The 24,622-nt window shown below is 45.6% G+C and overlaps 1 protein-coding gene across 1 annotated transcript; it reads right to left on the bottom strand.

The window, feature by feature from the left end:
- Positions 1-6,966: 6,966 nt before the first annotated feature.
- On the bottom strand, positions 6,967-17,466 carry LOC141206927 (uncharacterized). Its single transcript, XM_073664291.1, has 5 exons — positions 17,455-17,466; positions 15,918-15,926; positions 15,829-15,870; positions 15,540-15,630; positions 6,967-13,244 (listed from the first exon to the last, which is right to left on the bottom strand). Exons 1-5 carry the CDS (start codon positions 17,464-17,466, stop codon positions 12,259-12,261), a joined length of 1,140 nt encoding a protein of 379 aa, XP_073520392.1. The 3' UTR covers positions 6,967-12,258.
- Between the last annotated feature and the right edge of the window lie 7,156 nt (positions 17,467-24,622).

Raw genomic sequence — 24,622 nt, 5'->3', positions numbered from 1 at the left:
TCTACTCTTCTGTATAAATTAATCTAGTGGTGGGAAAATAAATAGATAGGTAAATGGTCACTAAACCCATAGATGAATTCCCAGAGAGGTGTCATTTCCAAAATGGGGTCACTTCAGGGGGGATTCTGCTGTTCTGCCACTTTTCAGAGGTGCTAAGTACCAGTACTAAAGAATCCCCCCTGAAATGAACCCATTTTGGAAATGACACCCCTCTGGGAATTCATCTATGGGTTTAGTGACCATTTTAACTCAATGGATGATTTCCAGAAGCAAGCACGCAATGGAAGGTTTAGATTCTGGAGAACACCCCCAACCCCTGGAAATTAAGTGAGCTCTACTCGAATGTGTCATTCACTAAATAAACCAAATGTTTGAATGACAAATTGGGATACATTTTTACAGTTTAAAAACGTGGTTCTGTGTGGAAGATTTTAAAGCAGTCAGTGACGCATAAGGCTGGCAATGATGGGCATTGTGGGCAATAGTAGCGGGTATCACGGCTCATTCCTCTCTTAATACATACACGACATCTTTTCTGGGGGTTCCTTCTCATTTCCGTTGCTGGAATAAGTGCAATAAAATGTCGCTCAGTGAGTCTTTTCACATCCTCAGATTCTAACAGATGAGCGGGGCTAACACTTTGAAAAACAAGATTTTCAATTACCTTTTCTTGATAATCAAGAAAAGGATCTGAATTTCCTGCTTTTTTGTACAACACAAAAGAATTGTATGTGGCCACCTGAAACAAATAAATAACCAACTTTTTATACCAGGTATAGGACTTTCTTGATACCTGGTATGGCTGTAGAACCTGGTCTGCAAAGTCCACACACCCCAATGTGTTTGTTGTAGTCAATGACTGACACAGGTTTTTGCTTCGGAGTGGTGGATCCTAGTTCTACAGTGGCCCTTGTGGCATATGTGTGGATCGAGCTGAGGCCAAAAATATCCCTCTTATCCCTATACTTCAGGGCAAGCAGCTCTCCGTTGCGTACAGCCCGACTGCCCTTTTTGAAACTTTTGGTTGACCAATGGTTAAGGAAACCCCTGACGGTTTTTACGAATGGTCCCACAAGCTCCGATGTTGTGTTCAACCAGACTTTTAAATAGGGGTATGCTGGTGTAATAATTGTCCACATATAGATTGTAGCCTTTTTGAAAAAATGGACTTATCAACTCCCAAACGATTTTTCCAGATGTCCCCAGATAAGTAGGGCATCCTGGTGGGTTTAGTTGGCTTTCTTTCCCCTCATATATACGAAAAGCGGATGTGTATCTGGTTGAACTTTCGCACATTTTATAGATCTTTATTCCAAACCTTGCCCTTTTAGATGGGATAAATTGCTTGAGGTGCAGTCTTCCTTTGAATTTTACAAGGGACTAATCTATAGAAATATTTTGTGTTGGGGTGTAGAGCCTTAAGAATTTTTCTGACAAATTTTCAATGATGGGTCTAATTTTATATAACCTGTCATGTTCTGGGGCATTTCTGGGCAGGCATTGACTATTGTCGTTAAAATGCCAAAACCGCATGAGCATTTCATAACGGGTCCTAGGAAGAACGACTGAAAACATAGGGGTGGCTTGAACAGGGTGGTTGGACCAGTAGGATCGAATGCTCGGTTTTTTAACAAGCCCCATGGCAAATGTAAGTCCTAAAATTTTTTTTATTTCCGGGACATTAGTTGGTGTCCATAAATTTGCCCTAGCATAGTAACATCGGGGATTCTGGCTTATGAATTGGGATGCGTATAAATTTGTTTGCACGACAATATGCTCTAGCAAGCTGTCTGTAAAAAACAAATTAAAAAAATGAATTGGTCAAAAACCTTCCACCTCCACATTTATACCAGGAATGGTGTTGAAATCAGGGCTGAATGGAGCAGCCTAATCCGAAGCCTCCCATCTGGGAAATGCTATATCATGTGGCAAAGCCCCTTGTACACTGGCGTGCGCCAATTCACTAGTAGCAGGGACAGCGCTTGTACTGGGCAGTGTTCCCTGATTTGGAGACGTTTCTCCAGTAGCGCTATTTGCCCCTATTGTTGTACTGGTCCTTGGGCTTGAGGATGGACCAGAATCACTGCTCATTTCTGAGCTCTCAGTGTCCTCGCTACTAAAGCCCTCAAAATCCACATCTCCATCTGACATTGCACTGTCATCACTGTCAGAACATAGCAGGGCATACACCTCCTCTGCGGTATAAGTCTGACGGGCCATTTTATTTTTATATTTTTTGACTGGACTGAACGGACCGGACTGATTGATCTGACAGGACTGACTGATCTGACCAGGACTGACTGATCTGACAAGGACTGACTGACTGATCTGACAAGGACTGACTGACTGACAAGACTGACTGACTGGACTGACTGATCTGACAGGACTGACTAACCCTAACCTAACTTTTAGGCTGCGTGCACACGATGAATTTTTCATGCGTTTATGCTGCGGAAACGCATCAAAAACACATGGTAATCCGCACCCCATGGTCCCCAATGGCATTCCGCAATGTCAATGCACATGCTGCGGATTTTTCCGCAGCGTTTCTGCAGCGCTCATAAATCTGCAGCATATTCATTAATTTTGCGGAAGCGCCGCCATTGACTTGCATTGAGACGCATAGAAACCGCGACTGTACATTTGTACAAGCGGCTTCTATGCGTCTCTATGTGCGGATGGTACCCAGTTCTGGAGGAGAGGAGACTCTCATCCAGACCTGGGTACCATTGTACCTGTGAAAAAAAGAATAAAATAAAAAATAAAGTTTATATTCACCTGTCCAACGGCTTCTCTCGGCATGCCGGCAGCGCTGAAGGACCTTCGGTGACGTCACAGTCATGTGACCGCAGGTCGTTCACCGCTGTGTCTCGCGATATGCCGGCAGCCGGGAACCAGACAGGAACGAGCGCTGCAGCCACGCCGGGCCATCGGGGGTGAGTATAGCTTTATTTTAAGCATTGTTTTACGGTCACACTATATAAATCCATGCTGTTTGCATGGATTTATATAGTGTGACCTAGTTGTCAAGCACTTTCCAAGTGATGCTAATCGCCTGGAAAGCGCTTGTAAATCCACATGCGGAAACGCATGTGAATCCGCATGTATTCTGCAGGAAAAACGCATGCACAATCTGCATGCGTTTTTTCTGCCAGGGAGATGCAGAAATGCAGCAGAAATTTTCTGCTTCATTTCTGCATCGTGGGCACATAGCCTTACTTTCTTTTTTGATTTTTTTTGTTTCACTTTTACAGTGGCAAGGCTGACAGCTCTTGTCACACTGCTTCTCCTCTGCTCTCTCACTGAGATCGGAGGGGAAACAGTGTATTTATCAGGCAGATCGCTCGGGAAAGTTTGTTGCTAAAATAAACTTCCCTAGTGATCTCTCTGATTGGCTGGAGTGACGCTGACATCATCGAGACCTGAGCCAATCAGGTCTCGATGATGTCAGAGGTCGCAGCACCGGGATCCCCTCCGCTAAGGTATGTGGGGGTCCCGATCGCCGACCACCGGCTGTCACTATCTTTTAAATGCCGTGATCGCAATGGATCGCGGCATCTAGAAGATAGGAACAGGTTAACATCATGGGGACCTGATCCAATCAGGTCCCCATGATGCCACATGTCAGAGCTATCGCTCTGAACCGGTACCGCAGGGCTTGCAGGACCCTGGGGGCCCTGAGCGCTGCGGGACCACCCACCGTTTTTAAACGTCGGCGCTGCACAGAGCCCAGGCAGCGCCGACGTTTATGTACAGTGGGCGGTCGGGAACCGGTTAATGATCTAGTGGAAGGGTTGCATAGTAAAATAGCAATATTTGCAGATGATACTAAACTTTGTAAAGTAGTTAATACAGATGAGGATAGGGCACAGATACAGGAGGATTTAGATAAATTGGGGAGTTGGGCCAAAAAATGGCAAATGGGGTTCAATGCCGATAAATGTAAGGTCAAGCACATGGGAAAGAAAAACAGCAGTCACCCATACATATTAAATGAGAAACCGTTGGGGAAATCTGACATGGAGAAGGACCTGGACGTCTTGGTTAACAGCAAATTAAATTGGAGTGCCCAGTGTCAGGCAGCAGCTGCGAAGGCAAATAGAGTCATGGCATGCATCAGAAGAGGAATAGGGGCATATGATGAGAACATTGTTCTTCCTCTGTATAAAGCGCTGGTAAGGCCGCACTTAGAATATTGTGCACAGTTCTGGGCTCCGGTGCTCAGGAAAGACATATTGGAGCTAGAGAGGGTACAAAGGAGGGCGACTAAGGTAATAAAGGGAATGGAGGGACTAGAATACCCAGAGAGGTTGTCAAAATTAGGCCTATTTACGTTGGAAAAGAGAAGGCTTAGGGGAGACCTCATAAACATGTATAAATACATCAGGGGGATGTACAGAGATCTCTCCCATGACCTGTTTATACCAATGATGGTGACAAAGACGAGGGGGCACACTATGTGTCAGGAGGAAAGGAGGTTCCTGCACCAGCATAGAAGGGGATTCTTTACGGTCAGAGCCGATAGACTCTGGAACTCTCTGGGAGAGGAAGTGGTGATGTCCAACTCACTTAATGAGTTCAAGAGAGGCCTGGACGCCTTTCTTGAGAACAATAAAATTACATCTTATGCTTAGTGATAGTTAATTAATCCAAGGATTTAATCTGACTGCCAGATAGGAGTCGGGAAGTGAATTTTTCCTCAATGATGTAAATTGGCCTATACCACATGGTTTTTTTTTGCCTTCCCCTGGATCAACGCTGCGGAATAGCTGCAGTGCGCAAGAAATAGGCTGAACTGGATGGACGCTTGTCTTTTTTCGGCCTTATAAACTATGTAACTATGTAATATCTACAAAGTGACAAGGAATCTGGTGGATTGGTGATTCCTAATGCACTAATATATTATATAGCAGCGCAACTGCAACATTTGGGTAGGTGGCATAGCGCTGCAAACCCAAATAATATTAAGGGGTTAATTACCTCAGGAACACCGTGGAATATTCCTATTCATATAGTTGAACTGAATGACCTCGAGCACAAGAAATCAATATACCCTACACTTGCTCTACTCTACAAGGTCTGGGATAGGGGTAACCATATAATGGAAATAGGAGACTGCAGTGAATATACACCTACTAGCTATTGAACCTGTTCTACGCCCGGGTGGCGAGCATTTTTATTGGTATATGGTCTCCCATGCTGGTATGTGCTGCCCCCCTCCTTGTATTTGTGCTGCCTCCATCCTGTCCCCACCATCCAATCCTGGTATGCGTGGTACCCCTCACCCCCAATCCTCTTATGCGTGACACCCCTCACCCCCAATCCTGGTATGCGTGGCACCCCTCACCCCCAATCTTGGTATGCGTGGCACCCCTCACCCCCAATCCTGGTATGCGTGGCATCCCTCACCCCCAATCCTTGGTATACGTGGCATCCCTCATCCTGGTATGCATGGCACCCAATCCCGGTATGAGTGGCACCCCTCACCCCCAATCCTGGTATGCGTGGCACCCCTCATCCCGGTATGCGTGGCACCCCTCACCCCCAATCCCGGTATGCGTGGCACCCCTCACCCCCAATCACGGTATGCGTGGCACCCCTCATCCTTATCCTGGTGTGTATGGTATCCCTCATCCTGGTATGCATGGTACCCCATCCCTCATCCCTATCCTGGTGTTTATGGTATCCCTCATCCTGGTATGCATGGCACCCCATCCCTCATTCCCAATCCCGGTATGCGTGGCACACCTCACCCCCAATCCCGGTATGCGTGGCACCCCTCACCCCCAATCCCGGTAAGCGTGGCACCCCTCAACCCCAATCCCAGTATGCGTGGCACCCCTCACCCCCAATCCCGGTATGCGTGGCACCCCTCACCCCCAATCCCGTTATGCTTGGCACCCCTCACTCCCAATCCTGGTATGCGTGGCACCCCTCATCCCTATCCTGGTATGTATGGTATCCCTCATTCTGGTATGCATGGCACTCCATCACTCATCCCCAATCACGGTATGTGTGGCACCCCTCATCGCCAATCCCGGCATGCGTGGCACCCCTCATCCCCAATTCCGGCATCCGTGGCACGCCTCATCCCCAATCCCGGCATGCGTGGTACCCCTCATCCCCAATCTCAGCATGCGTGGCACCCCTCATCCTCAATCCTTGTATGCATGGCTCCCCTCATCCCCAATCTCGGCATGCGTGGCACCCCTCATCCCCAATCCCGGTATGCGTGGCACCCCTCATCCCCAATCCCGGTATGCGTGGCACCCCTCATCCCCAATCCCGGTATGCGTGGCACCCCTCATCCCAATCCCGGTATGCGTGGCACCCCTCACCCCCCAATCCTGGTATGCGTGGCACCCCTCACCCCCCAATCCTGGTATACGTGGCACCCCTCACCCCCAATCCTGGTATGCGTGGCACCCCTCACCCCCCAATCCTGGTATGCGTGGCACCCCTCACCCCCCAATCCTGGTATGCGTGGCACTCCTCATCCCCCAATCCTGGTATGCGTGGCACTCCTCATCCCCCAATCCTGGTATGCGTGGCACCCCTCATCCCCAATCCCGATATTCTTGGCACCCCTCATCCCTAATCCTGGTATGCGTGGCACCCCTCACCCCCCAATCCTGGTATGCGTGGTACCCCTCACCCCCCAATCCTGGTATGCGTGGCACCCCTCACCCCCCAATCCTGGTATGCATGGTACCGCTCACCCCCAATCGTGGTATGTGTGGGACCCCTCATCCCCCAATCCTGGTATGCATGGTACCCCTAACCCCCCAATCCTGGAATGCGTGGTACCCCTCACCCCCAATCCTGGTATGTGTGGTACCCCTCACCCCCAATCCTGGTATGTGTGGTACCCCTCACCCCCCAATCCTGGTATGTGTGGTACCCCTCACCCCCAATCCTGGTATATGCATGGTCCCCTTACCCCACAATCCTGTTATGTGTGGCCCCCTCATCCCTTTCACACTGTACACACATACAAAAAAAATAAACAGTTATACTCACCTTTCTTCTCTGTACTCCAGCGCTGCTGCGTCCTCTCTGCCGGAGGCCGGGGGAGGAGTGCGGCGCCGGAGCACCATGCTGTCCGGCGCCATTTTGCTGAAGACACACGGTAAATGTGTCTTCAGTAAAATGGCGCCGGATAGCGCAATGCTCACGCGCCGGTCCGACGCCTTCACTCCTCCCCCGGTCTCCAGAGAAGAGAGGCGCTGCGGCAACGCTCCTCCCGGTCAGGTAAGTATGTAAGTATGGCGCCGGAGATCGCGGTATGCGTTCAGTGTCTACGCATACCGTGATCTCCGGCGCCATATACTCCTCTTACCTGTAACGGCTGGATGCCTGCTTCTCTCTGGAGCCAGACTGCGCGTCACGCATGTGCAGTCTATCGAGGCTTCAGACAGAGACACGCATCCCGCCTTATATTATAGATATGGTTTAATAATAAATATGCTGAGTCCTATAAATTAGAGGGATTTCGCAGTTGGTTGGATAAAGGTATACTGTATTTTTCGGACTATAAGACGCACCTAGGTTTTCGAGGAGGAAAATAGAAAAAAAATGTAAGCAAAAAATGTGGTCATGATGCCCTGTTATGGGGGAAGGGTCTGCTGCTGACACTGTTATAGGGGTAATGTCCCCCAATTCTGTTAATATCACCCATCCTGGTATACTGTATATGCCCCCCTTCCTATTATGCGTGACACCCCAATCCCCTATCCTGGTATGCATGGCACCCCTCCATCCTGGTATGCATCAGGGCTGTGGAGTCGGAGCCCATTTTAGTGGAGTCAGAATAAAATGGACTCGACTCCTAAAATATATAATAAATTGGGTACAGTAGTTCAATGCAGTTTGTGTGGAATATTTTTTCATAAGAATTTGGGAAAGTTCTGAAATGTCCTATAAATGTCTGTCCTATTCCTGATCTAAAGGTCTGGACTTTTAGCTGAGATGAATCTGTGCTACAGTAAATTCATCACTTAAACATGAGCCGTGTATGAGGGAGTCTGAGTCGTGGTCATGGAAATTGAGGAGTCGTAGTCGGAGGTTTGGCTTACCAACTCCACAGCCCTGGTATGCATGGTACCCCTTATCCCTATCCTGGCATGCAAGGCACCCCTCATCCTGGCATGCATGATACCTCTCATCCTCGTATGTATGACACCCTCCATCTTGGTATGCATGACACTCCTCACCCTGGTATGTATGGCACCCCTTCATACTGGTATACATGGCACCCCTCATCCCCATCCTAGTATGAATGGCATCCCTCTTCCTGGTATGCATGGCACTCCTTATCCCCATCCTGGTATGCATGGACCCCTCATCCCTATCCTGGCATGCATAGCCCCCCTCATCCCTATCCTCGTATGCATGGCACCCCTCATCCCTATCCTCGTATGCATGGCACCCCTCATCCCTATCCTGGTATGCAAGGCCCACTTCATTCCTATCCTGGTATGCAAGGCCCCCCTCATCCCTTTTCCTGGTAAGCATGGCACCCCTAGTCCCTCTTCCTGGTAAGCATGGCACCCATCGTCCCTCTTCCTGGCACACATGGCACCCCTCACCCCCCTTTCTGGTATGTATGGCACCCCTCATCCCTATCTTGGGATGCATGCCCCCCGTATCCCTATCCTCGTATGCATGGCACCCCTCATCCCTATCCTGGTATGCATGGCATGCCTCATCCCTATCCTGGCATGCATGGCCCCCCTCATCCCTATCCTCGTATGCATGGCACCCCTCATCCCTATCCTGGTATGCATGGCACCCCTCATCCCTATCCTGGTATGCATGGCCCCCATCATCCCTACATCCCTATCCTGGTATGCATGGCATGCCTTATCCCTATCCTCGTATGCATGACACCCCTCATCCCTATCCTGGTATGCATGGCCCCCATCATCCCTATCCTGGTATGCATGGCATCCCTCTTCCTGGTATGCATGGCATCCCTCTTCCTGGTATGCATGGCATCCCTCTTCCTGGAATGCATGGCACGCCTCATCCCCATCCTGGCATGCATGGCCCCCCTCATCCCTATCCTGGTATGCATGGTACCCCTCATCCGTATCCTGGTATGCATGGCACCCTTCATCCATATCCTTGTATGCATGGCCCCTCTCATCAATCTTCCTGGTATGCATGGCCCCGCTCATCCCTCTTCCTGGAAAGCATGGCACCCCTCATCTCTCTTCCTGGTAAACATGGCACCCCTCATCCCCCTTCTGGTATGCATGGCCCCCTCATCCCTATCCTGGTATGCATGGCACCCTTCATCCCTCTTCCTGGTATGCATGGCACCCCTCATGCCTCTGCCTGGTAAGCATGACACCCCTAGTCCCTCTTCCTGGTATGCATGGCACCCCTGGTATGCATGGCACCCCTCGTCCCTCTTCCTGGTATGCATGGCACCCCTCGTCCCTCTTCCTGGTATGCATGGCACCCCTCATCCCTCTTCCTGGTATGCATGGCACCCCTCATCCCTCTTCCTGGTATGCATGGCACCCCTCATCCCCCTTCCTGGTATGCATGGCACCCCTCATCCCCCTTCCTGGTATGCATGGCACCCCTCAGCCCTATCCTGGTATGCATGGCACCCCTCATCCTTATCCTGGTATGCATGGCACCCCTCGTCCCTCTTCCTGGTATGCATAGCACCCCTCGTCCCTCTTCCTGGTATGCATGGCACCCCTCATCCCCCTTCCTGGTATGCATGGCACCCCTCATCCCTATCCTGGTATGCATGGCACCCCTCATCCTTATCCTGGTATGCATGGCACTCCGAATCCCTGTTGGTATGCAAGGCCCCTCTCATCCCTCTTCCTGGTATGCATGGCACCCCTCCATCCTGTTATGCATGGATGGCACCCCTCATCCCCATCCTAGTATGCATGGCACCCCTCATACCCATCCTGGTATGCATGGCGTCCCTCATCACTATACTGGTATGCATGGCCTCCCCTTATCCCTATTCTGGTATACATGGCACCCCTCAACCCCCTTCCTGGTATGAATGGCCCCCTCATCCCTATCCTGGTATGCATGGGATGCCTCATCCCTATCCTCGTTTGCATGGCACCCCTCATCCCTATCCTCGTATGCATGGCACCCCTCATCCCTATCCTGGTATGCAAGGCCCCCCTCATCCCTATCCTGGTATGCATGGCACCCCTTGTCCCTCTTCCTGGTATGCATGGCACCCCTTGTCCCTCTTCCTGGTATGCATGGCCCCCTCATCCCTATCCTGGTATGCATGGCACCCCTCATCCCTATCCTGGTATGCAAGGCCCCCCTCATTCTTCTTCTCCTCTTCCTGGTATGCATGGAACCCCTTGTCCCTCTTCCTGGTATGCATGGTACCCCTCATCCTCCTTCCTCGTATGCATGGCCCCCTCATCCCTATCCTGGTATGCATGGCACCCCTCATCCCTATCCTGGTATGCAAGGCCCCCCAAGTTCATCTTCCTGGTATGCATGGCACCACTCATCCCCCTTCCTGGTATGCATGGCCCCCTCATCGCTATCCTGGTAAGCATGGCACCCCTCATCCTTATCCTTGTATATATGGTCCCCCTCATCCCTCTTCCTGGTATGCATGACCCCCCTCATCCCTCTTCCTGGTATGCATGGCCCCCCCTCATCCCTCTTCTTGGTATGCATGGCACCCCTCATTCCTCTTCCTGGTAAGCATGGCTCCCCTCGTCCCTCTTCCTGGTAAGCATGGCTCCCCTCGTCCCTCTTCCTGGTATGCATGGCAACCCTTATCTCCATCACGCTGCAAAAAGAAAACAAAAAACACTTCTACTCGCCTTCCTCCCCTCTGCTCCATCGCTGAATCCTGTCTACCAGCAGCTGATCTCACTGCCATGCGCCCTCACAAGGTGAGATGAGCTGCGGGAATAGTCACTGCTCCCCACACCGGAACTGTGTGCATGGGGAGCAGTGACTTCATTCTCCTTAATAGCCGGCACACAGGGTAGCCGCAGCGCGGATACTGCTGCTGAGCGATCGCGTGTGCCCGCTACTAAAGACCATGAATATTCACCCCCATGGGCATGAATAGCCATTTTCATTAGCACCGAGCACAGTGTAGGCTGCAGCAGGCGGCTCCTGCCTCCTGTGCCCCGCTCCCCAACCAGCCAGAGTATTATTTATATGCCACATTCGGACTGTAAGATGCACCCCCTACTTTCCTCCAAAATTTTGAAGGAAAAAAGTGCATCTTATAGTCCGAAAAATACGGTATATACGATATAAAACATATTGTCTGAAGGGATCCTTAAGTGCTTTGATCAATTAAAGGGGGGATTTGGGTTGACACAATTCTATAGATATTTACAGTTTCGGCGTTCATTTAATGCACAATCAAAATGGACTCCCTTTTGGGTAAAACATAATACTTTAGTTAAGTTGGTATTAGAGAAGGGAAATACTAAGATTCCTATGTAACATAGGATACCGGACTGATGCTGAATGTCCACGATGTAAAATGGATGATGCGGGCCTATTACATACGCTATGGGAATGCCGGGAGTCAGGTAAATGCTGGAAAGGAGTTCTGTCTATTATAAAGAGGGAATATAAAATAGATATTCAACCAGACCCAAAAAATGCCTATTAGGTATATTAGAAGATTATATGGAATTTGACCCAATTTCAATAGGGATTTCACGTATTTTATTTCAAACTAGGAAATATACTGCATCCAAATGGATTAACCACTCACCCCCAGAAATTAGTGAACTCAAAAATAGGATAAATAATATCAGATTAGAAAAAGGGGTATATCAAAAATGAAACTCAATGAATAAATTTGAGAAAATATGAGGCTTATGGTTGGATACACCTGGAATGCCATCAAGGGGGTTATTGCTGGAGAGACAATTTGACTTATGGAGGAAGGGAGGCATTGACGAGGTCTAATGTTTCATTGTGTATTGGAATTCCTTAACATGTGGAATGGGTAATATAGCACACCTATATGTGTAGAGGATTATAATGCTTATTACAATATTATGCTTATATAAGAGATTTCAAGAATGTGGAATGTTAATTGTAAGATATAGTAACTGCAAGTTATCAGACGGTAATGGGCAAGCTGAAAGGATATATCGGAGAGATGCATGTATGTTATTTTATTATTGTATGTACTGGTTTCTTGTTTTGTAAAAAAAAAACTAATGAAAAAAAACTCAAAATTGGATTGGATTAAAAAAAAAGAATAGGAAAAGGTTTCTACCCTGTGTGGGTTCTCCGGTGCTTAATTAAAGCTGATTTCCGTTTAAAACATTTCCCACATTCTGAACATGAAAAATGCTTCTCCCCTGTGTGAGTTCTGTGGTGGTTAACCAAAGCTGATTTCTGGTTAAAACATTTCTCACATTCAGAACAGGAAAAAGGCTTCTCCCCTGTGTGAGTTCTCTGGTGGTTAACCAAAGCTGATTTATTGTAAAAACATTTCCCACATTCTGAACATGAAAAAGGCTTCTCCCCTGTGTGAGATCTCTGGTGATTAACCAAAACTGATTTATGGTTAAAACATTTCCCACATTCAGGACAGTAAAAAGGCCTCTCCCCTGTGTGAGATCTCTGATGTCTAACAAGTTCGGATTTCCGGTTAAAACATTTCTCAGATTCAGAACAGGAAAAAAGCTTCTCCCCTGTGTGAATTCTCTGGTGGTCAACCAAAGCTGATTTATTGCAAAAACATTTCCCACATTCTGAACATGAAAAAGGCTTCTCCCCTGTGTGAGTTCTCTGGTGAATAACAAAATATAATTTCTGGTTAAAACATTTCCCACATTCTGAACAGGAAAAAGGCTTCTCCCCTGTGTGGGTTCTCTGGTGAATAACCAAAACTGATTTATGGTTAAAACATCTCCCACATTTGGAACAAGAAAATCTATTGTCCACTGTGTGTGTTTTTTGAGTTATAGACTTTTCGAGGGTAAAACTATTTCCATTTTCTGGCAGTGAAAATGTCTTCTTTGCTTTAGGAGCAGTTCGTTTTTCAATCCTTATTTTTTTATTTTGACTTTCCTTAGTAGTCGGTAATGAATCAGAAGACAGGACCTGTTTCATAGGATCAGATGACAGATCTCTGATGTGAAGGGATGATTGTAGATCTGGAGTAATGGCATTCACTTCAATTGTATCCTGTGGGATCTGAAGATCATCTGATATAAAAATCTCCTGTCCCTCTGATCTCCTGGTACAGTCATCTGCCAAGAAAAAAAAACAATTATTAATTTTGAATAAAACAACCTGGAAATTTTACTTTTGAACATTTCTACTTAAAATGTCTGTAGAAATGACAACTTATTGACAGAATGACAATTCACAGTCTAATAGAAAACTTCAAAGGATGAACCAGTGGAGCGTGGTGTTCAACTGTTTGTTCATTCTGCCTCCAAAATATGGAATAAGAAGCCACCAAACAATGTTATGTAGATGAAAATGATACCAATAAAAACTTCTACTCATCCATAAACCAATCCAGCAATATCCGCTCTCCCAAAGTCAGATCTCCCCCTCTCTTCTGAGCCTTGCAGTGCGTTCAAACCACATTTATCATCCATGTATTTGGCATTACTATAGTGAGAAGAACCCTCTTCATTTACGGTGTGTGTCTCCTGGAGCACAATCTGGGCACTATGTGCTGGGTAATAAAATGGCCAATGGGCAATTTTGACTCTCCAACATCGACTGCGAGCTAATGTCCAGAAAGTGGCTGTGGAGTAAAACTAGTCACTACTCCTATAGATTAATTCACTGAGGGTTATAATTTCCAAAATGCAGTCACTTTATGGGGATTTCTATTGCTCTGGTTTTCTGCCATTTTGTCATATTAAGGTTTCTGCAAATGTTGTGTCCCATCTCCTCTGGGATCTGCAAGATCTGCATTCAAATAGCTAAATGGCGCTCCTTCCCTTCTTACCCTGCCATGTGCCCAGACAGTAGTGTACAACCATATATAGGGGATTGTCACATTCAAGAGTAGTTGGAAATAATTTGTAAGGTCCATTTGTTTCCTATTATCCTTTGTGAAAAATTCCAAAGTTATCATCACATAAAGTGACACACGTCAGATTTGAAAAATGGAACCTGATTAGGAACAAAAAACTGTCTGCGAGAAGGGGTTAAATCAGAGTATTTTGGGAACGAACTGTTGTAGTCAAAAACTGTGAGTATAGACAATAACACATCTACTGAAATGATCGAACTGAACAGTCTTCATCAGCAAAATAATGAGTAACTAGTGGTGAAACCTCTCTGGGGTAATTAGAGTCTGGGGCTCGGTGGCTCTTCATCATCTAAACTATCGTAAGGGACAATATTTTATGTCAGATAAATTCAAGAAGAAATATTAGACATTGAAGTAGAACTTTTTATAATAGTGCAGAGATGAGGGGTCTTAAATTTAGACCTCGGTATTGGGAAGACGTAATGGAGACCTTCTTTTAAAGACCACCATGGAGTTACAGAGACACGTAAGTGAGTCAGGCCAATCCCACCACAATCAAACTATCATAGAGAATGAACCTGTAAAAAAGACAGAATAAAAGATATGTTACATCCCCAACAACAACGTATATATAAGGGAGAGCTCCAACACTAAACCGGAGTCACACTCATTTATGGTGGACCATTGGAGGTATGATGAGTCCTGACCAGGAGAGTAGAGAAAGTATTATTGCCCTCATTTCAGGAGAGATTGTGCAGGAATCTGAATTCTTTAGGATTGAAAACATAATGGAATTTATGATGTGGAGTGAATCCATGAAACCAGGGCTCGAGCCATGCCACCACATCTCCTGCAAGCGTTAATAGATGTATATTACAGCCATCAGCCACGCACAGCTTAGAGACATATCATGGCACAGGTGTAGTTTTATTTATGTAGTTTATCAAGATCCTGTTTGAAGATAGTTTGAAAAGTCAGGATAAAGGGAAACTCCGTTGTTATTGTACAAAAATTCACACTTGGCCCTCACTGCACATTTAATATTGTCGATTATAAAAGATAAGTTTGGTCAGAAAGACTGGACCTGGTCTTGTAGGGACCATATGAGAACATTCAGCCGCACAGAAGGGAGAGAAGGCAGATTCATCCAATAAGATATCAGGGATCTAGGAAGCCAACAGCATCATCACCCTCCGCTTTCTCTTACAGGCCCATCAGAATATTTTTCTTCAAGTGATTTTCTCACTTGTCAGCACTTTCTACGTACGCTGTCATTTGTCTTTGTAGTTTACAGATCTGGGCAGGTAACGGTCAGCGTCTACTAATCCCAGGGGGTAGGTGGATCCTCCAGGTTGTAAGTTCTACAGAAAAGGGCTTTTACAATTACACAAAGTAATGTGAACATTTTCAGATGGAGGAAAATGTTGTGGTCTAGAGGGAAAATGGTGATCACACGATTGTGATACGGCCAAACTACATGACCGGTACACCAGCCACAGCCGGTGTCTGAGAAGAATCTGTGACTTCTCTGCACTTAGTGGTCACTACTCACCTGGGTAGTCATGTTTAGGAATCTCCTCCTTACACCGCTCATCACCCCCCACATATGTCTCTGTAGTATTAATATGGATCAGATCTTCACCCTGAAACAAATATTGTAAAAGTCACAGACAGATGGAGAAGTCACATCTATGATCAGCTCTAATCCTGCCATCTCCACCGTTCTCATTACACAAGTATAAACCATATAATCCTGGTGGATAAAACAAGACTGAGCACAAGACCTTCACAGCCGTCTACCCATCATAGGGGAGATCTCATGACACCTTCTCTCCATCTACCTGATGATCCTGAGGAACATTGGGATCTTCTTGTCTACAGTCCTATGGAAGAAGAGGACGGGGACATCTCCCTGGTGTTGTCCTCTTACTGGATAGATCTGGAGGAAACACAAACAGAGACTGAATTCATTCTTTACATACAGATAATTATAGGCCGTGTGTATTTAGTCCTGTCTATTACCTGGTGATGTGAGGGGCTGGGGAAGCTCCATCATGATGTCCTTGTACAGATCTTTGTGTCCTTCTAAATACTCCCACTCCTCCATGGAGAAATAGACGGCGACATCCTGACACCTTATAGGAACCTGACACATACAATGATACCGTCATCCCCTCGATCCCTCCATAGCGTTACTGTATAATGTCCCAGCATTCCCAGCAGCGTCACCTCTCCAGTCAGCAGCTCAATCATCTTGTAGGTGAGCTCTAGGATCTTCTGGTCATTGATGTCCTCATGTATGAAGGGGTGAGGTGGAGGTCCTGTGATTGGGCTCAGGGGTCTTCCCCATCCCTCAGACACAGGGTCCTGACAGCGCTCACTAGAGGTCTTCTTCACTACTGTGTAATCCTGGTTATGGAGAGACACATTAATAAATCTCCCTCCAGACATTTCCAGAGTCCTCACCTCTCCAGTTCTGTCCATCTGTTATTTCCATAGATAAGAATGATGTAATGTGACGTCATCAGAATCTCTCACCTCTCCAGTAAGCCGGAAGAGGATCTCTAGGGTGAGGTGCATTATCCTCTCCGCCATCTTGTCTCTGTCCATGTCCATCCTTGATAGGTGATTCAGAAAAATTCTCTTAATATAGAAGATCTTCACTGAGAGGATCTGATATTGTAGAAACCTGAATGAGAAGAAGATGAGCCGATGTAACATCATAAAGAATTCTGTGTAATAATACAATTACTGGAGACAATAAGGGAAATATATCAGGAGATAGAATGTGTAGATGTTGTGTTCTTTAGTTTTTATGGACTGGAACATAAGTTGAATTGCTGACTTAGACATCTCCTCCATACTTCCAATCACTGGCTAAGTTGGCCACTGCTTCAGTAAGAATCACCCAGAAACCCAAGCAGCAATGGTATTTTTATTATTTTACAACATTCTGCTTTTGTACCTGACGTACTAATAAAACCTACAGTTAGGTCCATATATATTTGGACAGAGACAACATTTTTCTAGTTTTGGTTCTAGACATTACCACAATGAATTTTAAACAAAAATTCAGATGCAGTTGAAGTTCAGACTTTCAGCTTTCATTTGAGGTTATCCACATTAAAATTGGATGAAGGGTTTAGGAGTTTCAGTTCCTTAACATGTGCCACCCTGTTTAAATATATATGGACCTAACTGTATATATTTTAGGCCACAGACAACAAGCAGTTTCTTCCCCAGAGTCTGCAGCTGAATACGTTTCTTATAGACTCATCTTCCATAACGCTAATTCTCGTCATATACATTACACATGGCATGAGAAATAACAACTTCATGATGACGACATCTTCATCTTCTAATACGGCTCTAGAAACAAATTTGTCCAGAGTCCGTCACTGACTACATCATCACCGACCGTCTATGTGAATGTTTCCCGTCTTCCCCAGGTTGTAATCTTTTATCACGTTAGATCTCATTTATAAGAGCGTGTTTGTAAGAACAAGACAGTTATTTGATGCTAATGTCTCCATGTACAGTGTTTTTTTCCTGGATATTATGTTTCTTTTAGCATTTTCCTGTAGGCTTCCATATATTACATGAAAAACACCAAAAAAAGAAAAGCAAGTGTTAAAATATAAAATAAAATTGGGGATGGTGGGACTGTGACAACATTATACTGTATGTGGGGGGATTGCGGTACTGTGGGAACATTATACTGTATGGGGGGGGGTGGTGGTACTGTGGGAACATTATACTGTATGTGGGGGGGTGTGGTGGTACTGTGAGAACATTATACTGTGTCAGGGAGGATGGCAGTACTGTGAGAACATTATACTGTATGTGGGGGGATGGTGGCACTGTGGGAACATTATACTGTATGTGGGAAGATGGCGGTACTGTGAGAACATTATACTGTATGTGGGGGGGATGGTGGTAATGTGGGAACATTATACTGTATGTGGGGGGGATGGTTGTAATGTGGGAATATTATACTGTATGTGGGGGGATGGTTGTAATGTGGGAATATTATACTGTATGTGGGAAGATGGCGGAACTGTGACAACATTATACGGTATGTGGGAAGATGGCGGTACTGTGGGAACATTATACTGTATGTGGTAAGATTGCGGAACTGTGGGAACATTATACTGTATGTGGGGGGATGGCGGTACTGTGAGAACATTATATGGTGTGGGGAAATAGAGGTACTATGAGAACATTATACTGTATGTGGGGGGGATGGTGGTAATGTGGGAACATTATACTGTATGTGGGGGGGATGGTGGTAATGTGGGAACATTATACTGTATGTGGGAAGATGGCAGTACTGTGGGAACATTATACTGTATGTGGGAAGATGGCGGTACTGTGGGAACATTATACTGTATGTGGGAAGATGGCGGTACGGTGAGAACATTATACTGTATGTGGGAAGATGGCGGTACGGTGAGAACATTATACTGTATGTGGGAAGATGGCGGTACTGTGAGAACATTATACTGTATGTGGGGGGGATGGCGGTACTGTGAGAACATTATATGGTGTGGGGAAATAGAGGTACTATGAGAACATTATACTGTATGTGGGGGGGATGGTGGTAATGTGGGAACATTATACTGTATGTGGGGGGGATGGTGGTAATGTGGGAACATTATACTGTATGTGGGAAGATGGCGGTACTGTGGGAACATTATACTGTATGTGGGAAGATGGCGGTACGGTGAGAACATTATACTGTATGTGGGAAGATGGCGGTACGGTGAGAACATTATACTGTATGTGGGAAGATGGCGGTACTGTGAGAACATTATACTGTATGTGGGGGGAATGGTGGTAATGTGGGAACATTATACTGTATGTGGGGGGGATGGTGGTAATGTGGGAACATTATACTGTATGTGGGGGGGATGGTGGTACTGTGAGAACATTATACTGTATGTGGGGGGGATGGTGGTAATGTGGGAACATTATACTGTATGTGGGGGGGATGGTGGTAATGTGGGAACATTATACGGTGTGGGGAAATAGAGGTACTATGAGAACATTATACTGTATGTGGGAAGATGGCGGTACTGTGAGAACATTATACTGTATGTGGGAAGATGGTGGTACTGTGAGAACATTATACTGTATGTGGGGGGATGGTGGTAATGTGGGAACATTATACTGTATGTGGGGGGGATGGTGGTAATGTGGGAACATTATACGGTGTAGGGAAATAGAGGTACTATGAGAACATTATACTGTATGTGGGAAGATGGCGGTACTGTGAGAACATTATACTGTATGTGGGAAGATGGCGGTACTGTGAGAACATTATACTGTATGTGGGGGGGATGGTGGTAATGTGGGAACATTATACTGTATGTGGGGGGGATGGTGGTAATGTGGGAACATTATACGGTGTGGGGAAATAGAGGTACTATGAGAACATTATACTGTATGTGGGAAGATGGCGGTACTGTGAGAACATTATACTGTATGTGGGAAGATGGCGGTACTGTGAGAACATTATACTGTATGTGGGGGGATGGTGGTACTGTGAGAACATTATACTGTATGTGGGGGGATGGCGGTACTGTGAGAACATTATACTGTATGTGGGAAGATGGCGGTACTGTGAGAACATTATACTGTATGTGGGAAGATGGCGGTACTGTGAGAACATTATACTGTATGTGGGAAGATGGCGGTACTGTGAGAACATTATACTGTATGTGGGAAGATGGCGGTACTGTGAGAACATTATACTGTATGTGGGGGGATGGCGGTACTGTGAGAACATTATACTGTATGTGGGAAGATGGCGGTACTGTGGGAACATTATACTGTATGTGGGGGGATGGTAATGTGAGAACATTATACTGTATGTGGGGGGATGGTGGTACTGTGGGAACATTATACTGTATGTGGGGGGATGGCGGTACTGTGAGAACATTATACTGTATGTGGGGGGATGGCGGTACTGTGGGAACATTATACGGTGTGGGGAAATAGAGGTACTATGAGAACATTATACTGTATGTGGGGGGATGGCGGTACTGTGGGAACATTATACTGTATGTGGGGGGATGGCAGTACTATGAGAACATTATACTGTATGTGGGAAGATGGTGGTAATGTGAGAACATTATACTGTATGTAGGAAGATGGCGGTACTGTGGGAACATTATACTGTATGTGGGGGGATGGCGGTACTGTGGGAACATTATACTGTATGTGGGGGGATGGTGGTACTGTGAGAACATTATACGGTGTGGGGAAATAGAGGTACTATGAGAGCATTATATTGAGAGGCTTAATGACCGCAGTGGCTCCTGCGACCGACCCCTACTTCAGCTGGATGTGTTCTCGGACTGACATTCAGCTGAAGTGCCACAATACACGCTGCTGACCAATCAGAGGCCAGCAGCTGACATCGGCATGTACGCCATTAGGGGGCGCATGGAAGTAACATCATGCTCTCCTGTCACTTGTAGCTGAAGTCAGCGGCAGCTCCAGAAAAAAGACACCGAGCGGCGAGGGAGCAGAGAGAAGGCGAGTATAATGTTCTGTTTTTTTTTAAATCAGCGAGTACACGGTGCCCTTGGCCATAATCCTACATGTAAGAGTGTGGGCTGTGCATTATACTACATGTATGACTGTGGGCTGTGCATTATACTACATGTAAGAGTATGGACTGTGCATTATACTACATGTATGACTGTGGGCTGTGCATTATACTACATGTAAGAGTGTGGGCTGTGCATTATACTACATGTAAGAGTGTGGGCTGTGCATTATACTACATGTAAGAGTATGGGCTGTGCATTATACTACATGTAAGAGTGTGGGCTGTGCATTATACTACATGTATGGACTATGGGCTGTGCATTATACTACATGTATGGACTATGGGCTGTGCATTATACTACATGTAAGAGTGTGGGCTGTGCATTATACTACATGTATGACTATGGGCTGTGCATTATACTACATGTAAGAGTGTGGGCTGTGCATTATACTACATGTATGGACTATGGGCTGTGCATTATACTACATGTATGACTATGGGCTGTGCATTATACTACATGTAAGAGTGTGGGCTGTGCATTATACTACATGTATGGACTATGGGCTGTGCATTATACTACATGTAAGAGTGTGGGCTGTGCATTATACTACATGTATGGACTATGGGCTGTGCATTATACTACATGTAAGAGTGTGGGCTGTGCATTATACTACATGTATGGACTATGGGCTGTGCATTATACTACATGTAAGAGTGTGGGCTGTGCATTATACTACATGTATGGACTATGGGCTGTGCATTATACTACATGTATGACTATGGGCTGTGCATTATACTACATGTATGACTATGGGCTGTGCATTATACTACATGTATGGACTATGGGCTGTGCATTATACTACATGTAAGAGTATGGACTGTGCATTATACTACATGTATGGACTATGGGCTGTGCATTATACTACATGTAAGAGTGTGGGCTGTGCATTATACTACATGTATGAGTATGGGCTGTGCATTATACTACATGTAAGAGTATGGGCTGTGCATTATACTACATGTAAGAGTATGGGCTGTGCATTATACTACATGTAAGAGTATGGGCTGTGCATTATACTACATGTATGACTATGGGCTGTGCATTATACTACATGTATGACTATGGGCTGTGCATTATACTACATGTATGACTATGGGCTGTGCATTATACTACATGTATGGACTATGGGCTGTGCATTATACTACATGTAAGAGTATGGACTGTGCATTATACTACATGTATGGACTATGGGCTGTGCATTATACTACATGTAAGAGTGTGGGCTGTGCATTATACTACATGTATGAGTATGGGCTGTGCATTATACTACATGTAAGAGTATGGACTGTGCATTATACTACATGTATGGACTATGGGCTGTGCATTATACTACATGTAAGAGTGTGGGCTGTGCATTATACTACATGTATGGACTATGGGCTGTGCATTATACTACATGTAAGAGTGTGGGCTGTGCATTATACTACATGTATGGACTATGGGCTGTGCATTATACTACATGTAAGAGTATGGACTGTGCATTATACTACATGTATGGACTATGGGCTGTGCATTATACTACATGTAAGAGTGTGGGCTGTGCATTATATTACATGTATGGACTATGGGCTGTGCATTATACTACATGTACGGACTATGGGCTGTGCATTATACTACATGTATGACTATGTGCTGTGCATTATACTACATGTACGGACTATGGGCTGTGCATTATACTACATGTAAGAGTGTGGGCTGTGTATTATACTACATGGATGACTGTGGGCTGTGCATTATACTACATGTATGGACTATGGGCTGTGCATTATACTACATGGATGACTATGGGCTGTGCATTATACTACATGTACAGACTATGGGCTGTGCATTATATTACATGTATGGACTATGGGCTGTGCATTATACTACATGGATGACTATGGGCTGTGCATTATACTTCTGTTATGGGGCCCCATCACTTCTATGTTCGCCCCTGGTGAGTGTAATAGTTTATTTTTTTCTATACACTAAAGAACAGAGGCAGAACGGGGGACATATACTAGGTTGAGGCCCAGGATAAGGGACATACATATACAGTGGGTACGGAAAGTATTCAGACCCCTTTAACCCCTTAACAACATTAGACGTACTAATATGCGTCTGTGCCCTGGGACTTAAGAGCCAGACCCATATTAGTACGTCATGGCGATCGTGCGCGCACACAGGCTGTGCGGGCGCGATCGCCGCCGGGTGTTAGCTGATTGTCACAGCTGACACCCGGTACTATGTGCAGGGAGCGGTCACGCACCGCTCCCAGCACATTAACCCCCGCGATGCTGCGATCGAAGTCGATCGCAGCATTGCGGTTGCAAGGGGAGGTGATCGCAGATACTCACCACCTCTTCCGGCTTCCAGCGCTGTCTGCCGTGGCTTCCAGGATGTTGCCATGACGACCCGATGTCGTCATGACAACATCCGGGTCACCAGACATCAGGAAGATTTTTTGGACATGTGCAGTGCATCTCCAAACAATCTTCTCCCTGTCCAGCGCTGACAGCCTGCATGGCACAGGGATGGTGCTGCATTCCTGTGCCATGCAGGCGATCAGAAAAAAAAAAGTGAAAGTCCCATAGTGGGACAAAGTAATAAAGTATAAAAACTATCAGAAAGTGAAAAAAAAAAAAAAAATTGTAAAAATATAAAAAATATATATATATATATAATCCACCAAAAATAAAAATATAATGTATCCATCAATAAATATTATTATAAAAAAAACAAAAAAAACAATAAAAGTACACATATTTGGTATCGCCGCGTCCGGAACAACCTGACCTATAAAACTGTCCCACTAGTTAACCCCTTCAGTGAACAGGATAAAAAAAAAAAAAAAAAACGAAGCAAAAAACAATGCTTCATCACCATACCGCTCAAAAAAAAAATGGAATAACACGCGATCAAAAAGACAAATATAAATAAAAATGGTACTGCTGAAAACGTCATCTCGTCCCGCAAAAAACAAGCTGCCATACAGCTCCATCAGCCGAAAAATAAAAAAGTTATAGCTCTCAGAATAAAGCTATGCTTCTATAAAATTGCTTTTATTATGTAAAAGTGCAAAACATAGAAATACGATATAAATGTGGTACCGCTGTAAACGTACTGACCCGAAGAATAAAGCTACCTTATCAATTTTACCACACGCAGAACAAAAAAAAAAAAAATTCCTGAATTGTTGGTTTTTGTTTATTCTGCCTCCCAAAAATCAGAATAGAAAGCGATCAAAAAATGTCACGTGCCTGAAAATGGCACCAATAACGTCAACTCATCCCGCAAAAAACGAGCCGTCACATGACTGTCTGCCAAAATCTGGAAAAATTATAGCTCTCAAAATATGGCGATGCAAAAACTTTTAGTGTGTGACAGCTGTCAGTCATAAAACCCCCATATGATTCTGGTATCGCTGTAGTCTCACCGACCCGAAGAATAAGGTCGTCTAATCACTTATACCGCATGAGGAACGGCGTAAAAAATAAACTCTCAGGTTAGGGTTGTGCTAGGGTTAGGGTTGTGCTACGGTTAGGGCTGGGGTTGGGGTTAGGGTTGTGATGGGGTTGTGATTTTTTTCAAAAGTAAGAAAAAAAGATGACGATATGGCGACTAGTGTTGAGCGCAAGTGTTCGCTACTTGAGTTTGCATCGGGTGTTCTGGTATGCATTGAGTATCGTGGGTATTTGAGTGACATGCTCGAGTCTCCGCCCCATATGCTTCACGGCCCAAAAAACTTTGCGGGGATTGCCTGCCATGCACGAGCGATCCCCGCATGTTTTTTTTTGGGTGTCTAATAACCGTGAAACATCCATGCGGGGACTCGAGCATGTCACTCGAGCATGTCACTCGAGCACACGCAGTACATGGTGCATACCTGAGTACCCGATGCAAACTCAAGTAGCGAGCACTTGCGCTCAAGACTAATGACAACTTATTCAATATGATGACCTAATGTTATCAAATTCTGTGTCGTACCTCTGGGTTCAAAATGTTCACTATACACCTTAATAAAATCCTTGAGGGGTAT

This window comes from Phyllobates terribilis, unplaced genomic scaffold, assembly GCF_046119375.1.
Source record: "Phyllobates terribilis strain yellow unplaced genomic scaffold, ASM4611937v1 Scaffold_150__1_contigs__length_4496277, whole genome shotgun sequence".
Classification (NCBI taxonomy): domain Eukaryota; kingdom Metazoa; phylum Chordata; class Amphibia; order Anura; family Dendrobatidae; genus Phyllobates; species Phyllobates terribilis.
The sequence above is the reverse complement of the archived record's forward strand: the minus strand, read 5'-3'. Positions and strand labels throughout refer to the sequence as shown.

Coding starts and splice junctions, on each gene's coding strand:
- LOC141206927 (XM_073664291.1), bottom strand. Junction 15,631..15,828: donor ATGTTCCTCAGGATCATCAG/GTAGATGGAGAG, acceptor TATTTGTTTCAG/GGTGAAGATCTGATCCATAT. Junction 13,245..15,539: donor TCCTAAACATGACTACCCAG/GTGAGTAGTGAC, acceptor TTTTCTTGGCAG/ATGACTGTACCAGGAGATCA.